The following is a 6,727-nucleotide window of genomic DNA, read 5'->3' on the forward strand; positions in this document are numbered from 1 at the left end:
ATGAATAAATAATATTCTAATATCGAATTAGGTGCTTTAGACAACTCAACATGAGGGAGATGTATAATTCTTTTATTACTTAATTCACACCTGACATATAATTTGACACATGATATGTGTGTGTGTTTTGTGGTCTAATTAGGTGCTTTGGACAACTCAACGTGAGGGAAATGTACAGTTCTTTTTTACTTGATTAACACATGACATATAAATTGGCACATTGCATATATATATCTATATATATATATAACTTTTTCTCAATTTTTGTTATTAACTTTTTTTAAAATAAAAGCAAAAAAAAATCACTTGTTCATTACAAATATTTAGTGGTTGGGACACAAAGTGATAATGCACCTTTGTTTGAATCTTGGCTAATTTATCATAGCCACCTACTTTTGATTGAATCTTGGCTAATTTATTATAGCCACCTACTTTTGTTTGAATCTTGGTTAATCTATCATAGCTACCTACTTTTGTTTGAATCTTGGTTAATTTTGTTTCATATAATGTATGGAGTATCATATTAAAATGAAGATATAATTTATGAAGTATGAGGCAATTTCTTGACATGAACATTATGTGAAAAATTTTCTCCTCCAAAACATATAATAAATTTCAAATTAAAAGTAAAAAACTTAGGTTAATATTAACCAACTTCATCTTAATACAAAAATATAATAAAACATTCTACAAAATATAAATTTAATTAGGTTAATATTAACCAATTTCATCTCAACATAAAATTATAATAAAATATTCTATAAAATATATTAAAATATAAATTTAATTTAAAAAGTGTATTAATTTGTTAAGGTTTTGCAAATGGGGTAGCAAGCTAAGTGGGCTTGATTGTGGGGAAAAACTCCACAATTAAGCGCGCTTGAGCCAGAGGAGTTCTGGGATGGGTGACCTCCTGGGAAGTGACCTGCAAGCTGGATTGATATGTCCTTCAAATAATAACCTATAATGTATCATTATAAATTCCAAATTACAAAAAAGCAAAAAGCTATGTTATATTAACCAACTCCATCTCAATGTAAGAATATAATAATAATAAAATACTCCATAAATTATATTAAAATATAAATTTAATTTAAATTTGGTTTTCCAAACTTTTTAATTGTTTGAACATCCATTACTCTAAAATAATAATAAACATAAACTTTAATAAAAATAATAACACCGTCTTTTCAAATAAAATAGAAATTATTATAGAATCTATACAAATATTTGCTAAATTTTAGGTTCATGGCATCATGCCATTTGGCAAGAGCACAAGGGGTTTGGATAAAGTTGCAACCTAAACTTTTTTAAAAGAAAAAAAACCAGGAAATGATGTTGAAGCTTGCTTTGTGGAAAAATGGGAAAGGAAGAAATGTATGCCACGTCCTAAACTAATCATTACCACTTTTGATTTATAATTTTCCATGTTTCATGTGAGATTAGCCAGCGACAATTTCAATGTATATGATTCCACATTGTTATTTTCATGGATGAGAGAGGAGGGGATGATTGACCTGAGATTTTAGGAGGAGTGCAAGGGATCATTGAGTTGATGTGAGGATGATGGAATCAGCTCATTTTCTGTTGCAAACATGTATCCAAAGCATAGGTCAGGGTACAAACATGCATCCGTATTTTGCAGCATTATCATGTAATGGTACAGGTATCAGGTGTATTATTAGTATCATTATCACCTGATGATGTACAGTAATGTATTAATGTGTCGGGATTAAATAAATGACCCAAGGACCCGAGTTCCATTGTAAGTGGATTAGTTAGGGAGCGAGTGGGTGGAAGATCTGATATGGTGGCGGAGGTGCCGAGCGTTGCATGAATTGCGAAGGAAAATCCAATGGAAGGAGCCCAGGCATACTGGTATTTGGTATTTTATCTACGAAACCCCTTGTATATTGGCAGGAAAGGTGGCGGTTTAATTAAGGCAGACAATGGTGAGCGTTCGAACGAATCCAGCGGAACAGAAAGAGATTCGGAACGGTAGGGTGTGTTGCGAGAAAGGGTGTCACTCGGGCACAGGGGGAGGCGAGCAGATAACCGCTGGAGAACAGACAGGTGTGGGAGTGAGACCCTGAACCGGAGGGGTTTGTCGTGTGACTGATAAAAATTCCGGAAGGGTTGGTTACTGAGGTGACGGGCGGTGGTTGGATACCTATTATCTAAGGAGAGGGAAAATGGCGACGCAGGAGAAGGGGGTCCGGGTCCGGGTCCCTCCGCGCGCGCGCTCTCTCTCTCTCCACTGTACCAATCAACACGCGTCCTGTGAGATGTGTGCTGATTCTGCCCATCTCCACCGTTTTAATTAAGAGACAGCGGCGGGACGAGACGAGACGATACGAGACGGCAGCGGGTTCGCCGCTCCGGGAAAAGGCCGGCTGCCGGCCCTTCAAAATTTTTGTGACCAATTTCCTCAAACCATTTCTCGCCACCTTTTAGCCCTCTAGAATTTATTTCCAACAAATCTTTCTCGCCTTACCTCGGGTATATTTTCCTTCTCCTCGGATTCTCCCCACCCACAAGGTTTCGCCCTATATAATCTATGTCCCAACTGAAATGCCCTTTACTCTTTACAGGCACCATCTCTACAGTAATAGCCTGGTTCGAGTTTTCATCTCTACAGTAATAGCCTCGTTCGAGTTTTCAGTAATAGAAAAATAACATGTTTTCTTGAGCTATAATTTGCCCCCTTTTATTTTCTTCTGTTAATGGTACTGGTGCGGTCTCGGGTTCGACTCCCTGGGATTTCTGTTTAAGGTTAGTAGCTGGGTTTGATGATTAGATGTGTTTTGTTTAATAGTTGTGATTTGTGAAAGAGACTAATGGATGCAACGGGTGCTACTGCTGCAGCGGATACATGCAGCGGCAATCAGAGTTGTAGTAATGGCGCGCGGAGTTGTTAATTATATTGATATTGCTAAGAAACGATCCCGTTGCTTGCCCCTCGGTGGCAATGAAGATGATGATGAGGTACAGGAAACAGGAGGTGTAGGAGGAGTAGCAGGTGGAGGAGCTGAAGGAGATTCTATATCTAAGTTCAAGCTGGTGGTTGGTCAGAGTTCTCAGGAAAATATTATGGAAATGGATCCTCAGAGAAGATTGGTGAGATCAGTCTCGACTCCCAGCGTTGCCATGCAGAGCGCCCTTTCTTCAGCGGCCGCCGCCTCCTGTGTGGGGAGCAGCAGCAGTAGCTTCGTCAAGGTGACTCCCATAAAAGAATCTTCGTACAAAGGTCAGGAGTTCGAACCCGAGGGAGGCAGAGCAGAAGAGCAGGTGGAGATAGACAAGTCGGCTTTCTACGACCCTGTGGAAGCGGCGTCGGTTATAAATCCCAAGATCTCCAGGCCTACGACGACCACGGCTGCTGCTACTACGCTGAGCCGCGCTAAAAGCGAGAACGTAAGTTATCTGCTCAGGGACTCGTGCCCGCCCCACGGAATGAGTTCCATAATCGGGAGACGAAGCGAAATGGAGGACACCGTAGCGGCCGTTCCGTCTTTTTACTCCGACCCTCCGTTTAGCGGCTTTAATAACAGTATTAATAATAATAATTCGCAGAGCGGATCGTTGTGCGCCTTCCATTTCTTCGGTGTCTACGACGGCCACGGTGGGTCGCAGGCGTCGGCGTTTTGCAGGGAGCGTTTCCACGAAGTGCTCGCGGAAGAGCTCCGAGCTTTCCCTCCCGCGGCCCGTCAGGAGGACTACTGCAGAGACTACGGTGAGTGGGAAACGGTGCTCAAGAGTTGCTTTAGGAGAATAGACATAGAAGTGGGAGGCATGTGTCCCAGCGGGAATTGCAGGGATGATATAGACGATGCCGCGTCTGACAATACTAGTTGCTGCAGCACATGCTGTCAAGATCCCGTTGCGCCGGAAAATGTCGGGTCGACGGCCGTGGTAGCGGTGCTCAGTCCATTTCAGATTATCGTGGCCAACTGCGGTGATTCTCGAGCAGTCTTATCCAGGGGAGGCAAAGCCATCCCCTTTTCCAACGACCATAAGGTAAATAACAATACATTTCTGTATCATTTGTGCTTCGCGGACTTTACCGATTTCGATCCCGGTACCTCACGGTTTATGCATTTGTGTCCCCACAGCCCGAGAGAGCAGATGAGATGCTTCGTATTGAAGCGGCGGGAGGGCGGGTTATATACTGGAATGGGTACCGGGTTGGAGGCTTTCTTGCCATGTCCAGGGCCATAGGTATATAATTATTATTTTATGCCCCATTTCAATCATATATTCAGATTCTTGTTTCAAATAGGCCTGGCCGCCTGAGCTATGTTATTTAATGTCGGGTTTAGGGCACTGGGTTTCCGAATGAGCGACCGCCTGGCATGTTTTAGTAGCCCGAGTCCCGTACTATTTACAGAACAAACGGGCTCCCAATGGTCGCAGTCTCGTCCCTCTGTACTGGGGGAAATCTTTGTTGAGAATCTTAAGAAAACAAACAGTTCTTTTTTGTTTTGTTGTCTTGATGCTGTAGGTTTTTTTTTTTTTAATGTTGGGATCTTTGAATCATGGTGCAGGCGATAGGTTCTTGAAACAGTATGTGATATCGGAGCCGGAGGTGACATGCACAGAACGTACAGACGAAGACGAATGCCTGATTCTGGCCACCGATGGCCTGTGGGACGTTCTTTCAAATGATTTGGTCTGTGAAGTTGCTCGGAAATGCCTCGCCGGCTACCGACCCCGTCGTTCTAAGGGTTTCACCGAAGGTTGCTCCGCCGTTGCCGTTGCGGCTGCACTTCTCACGAAGCTCGCTGTCAGTCGCGGAAGCCACGATAATATCAGCGTGGTCGTTGTCGATCTCAGCACCAACCCGAACCCGAGCCCAACCTCGGCCCCAAGACACCGACAAAAACAGAAGCAGAAGCAGAAACAGAAATAGCAGCAACATCAACAGTAGCAGAAATAGGAACAACCAACCAGATTGTCCAGGTGGCCAACTCTGGACTCGGACAGATTCACAGAGCGACTAACTGAAATCGTAACTTGATCCGCAAATTAGGGCATGCAACTAACCGGTAGAGTTCATTTCTGGTTTGGTCATTTTGCGGCAAATATCTATATATTTATATGTAAATATGAAAGGTGGCGAGAGGCGCAGGAAAAAACGCTACTTGTCTTTTGCTTCGAGTGTGTGGATATAGGGAGGTGTGTGTCTCATTCTTTCGCGCGCCAACAACTGTAACAATACAACTCGTGCGAATGAGTGAAGTCAGATATGTACAGTTCTGCTCTGCTCCTCTTTTTTCTTTTTGTCTCTCCGGTGACCTGTAACTTGTGTAACATTTTTATGCAATGGTAACAAACACAAGCCCCCACCGGGTTTGTTTTCTTCTCTCAGATGCTTCCTGTATATTAATTACATTACTGGAGCATCATTCTCAAACTGGATTTGCATGCCCTTAAAGCAACTGTTTACCTAATAATTCAGCTGGTCACTTTGAAAGCTACTTATACCAGCAATATTCTTACATTGCAAAACAAAACAAAACCAGCAAGATTCTTACATTGCAAAACATGCCAGGTAAAATTATTCAGTACATTCTTACATTGCAAAACATGCAATGTAAAATTATTCAGTACATTCAGTGTGAAATTGTATTTTGTTTCTTGTTTCAAGATTTGGAAATGGAAAACCAACCCAAGTTTCCTTGCATTGCCAAATTCTTTACATGGCACAAGGGAATTCATAATTATTCATCTTTGGTTTTGATTAAAGAAATATTTAGATTTTGTTGCTAGTTGACTTTATTGAACACTGAAGCTTTTATCTTTTATATGGTTTAACACGGAGTTGTTTTTAGTGTGAATTTTTAGAAGTTTTCTAGTCAGTTTTTCATGATAAATTTGACTCTGTGCATAATCGAAATGTAACCAATCGAAATGTAACCAGTGCACCATTGAAATGTTGTAGAAGTTTTTCATGGTGCTGAATCTATATACACTGTCAAAAAACCAATTAAATTTCACCTTAAATTTTTCAACCCAAAAAATTTAAAAAATCACATTAAAATATTTCTTGGATGGATATTTTTATTTTAATTATTCAGGGAAAGGGAATTTGAAATCCGTGAAAGTTGGATTGTCTAGCCACATTGTTGATATACATTATCTATATCATAAAATAAGAAAAGAATAAACGTTGATAAGTTAAATTTAATATCCCATTGGAAATCCGTGAAAGGTGGATTGTCTAGCCACATTGTTGATATACATTATCTATATCATGTAATAAGAATAGAATAAATGTTGATAAGTGAAATCTAATAAGAATAGAATAAACGTTGATAAGTTAAATTTAATATCCACTGGAAATCCGTGAAAGGTGGATTGTCTAGCCACATTGTTGATATACATTATCTATATCATCTAATAAGAATAGAATAAATGTTGATAAGTACAATCTAATAAGAATAGAATAAATGTTGATAAGTTTAATTTTTAAAATTTGAAGAACCTTTTTTTAGCATAGAGATTGGAAATATTCTATTATTAAAAGCTTGTACGTGAATACTGACTATATCTTATGTAGAATATTTCAACAAAAGGAGAACTCCTCGAAATCATAAACGAGGTTCTATTAATATTTTACGACGTAGTTGTAGAAATATATGAAGGCTAATTGATGGTTTGTTTTTACCCCATTTTCAATGTTGACTGTTTGGTTTGTTTGTTTTTATCTTATTTGGAATGAGAGAAA

The 6,727-nt window shown here is 39.9% G+C and overlaps 1 protein-coding gene across 2 annotated transcripts; it reads left to right on the forward strand.

Annotated features, from left to right (window-relative positions):
• The first annotated feature begins 1,785 nt into the window (after positions 1-1,785).
• LOC149257291 (putative protein phosphatase 2C 68) lies at positions 1,786-5,367 on the forward strand. Of its 2 annotated transcripts, XM_089413906.1 has the most exons (4): positions 1,787-2,772; positions 2,866-4,017; positions 4,113-4,218; positions 4,545-5,367. In XM_089413906.1, exons 2-4 carry the CDS (start codon positions 2,899-2,901, stop codon positions 4,907-4,909), a joined length of 1,590 nt encoding a protein of 529 aa, XP_089270032.1. In that variant the 5' UTR covers positions 1,787-2,772; positions 2,866-2,898; the 3' UTR covers positions 4,910-5,367. The 2 variants fall into 2 exon arrangements, with proteins under 2 accessions (XP_089270031.1, XP_089270032.1); XM_089413905.1 differs by having other exon boundaries at positions 1,786-4,017.
• Positions 5,368-6,727: the final 1,360 nt, after the last annotated feature.

Source organism: Pinus tabuliformis, chromosome 6 (genome assembly GCF_031772625.1).
Source record: "Pinus tabuliformis cultivar Carrire ecotype Pingquan chromosome 6, CPIR1, whole genome shotgun sequence".
Classification (NCBI taxonomy): domain Eukaryota; kingdom Viridiplantae; phylum Streptophyta; class Pinopsida; order Pinales; family Pinaceae; genus Pinus; species Pinus tabuliformis.

What these genes read in the sequence shown, in the direction of transcription:
- LOC149257291 (XM_089413905.1), top strand. Translation starts at nt 2,842, where the DNA reads ATGCAACGGGTGCTACTGCTGCAGCGGATACATGCAGCGGCAATCAGA. An exon ending in CCTTTTCCAACGACCATAAG is followed by an intron (nt 4,018 to 4,112) that starts GTAAATAACAAT and finishes GTGTCCCCACAG; the next exon opens with CCCGAGAGAGCAGATGAGAT. An exon ending in TGCCATGTCCAGGGCCATAG is followed by an intron (nt 4,219 to 4,544) that starts GTATATAATTAT and finishes ATCATGGTGCAG; the next exon opens with GCGATAGGTTCTTGAAACAG.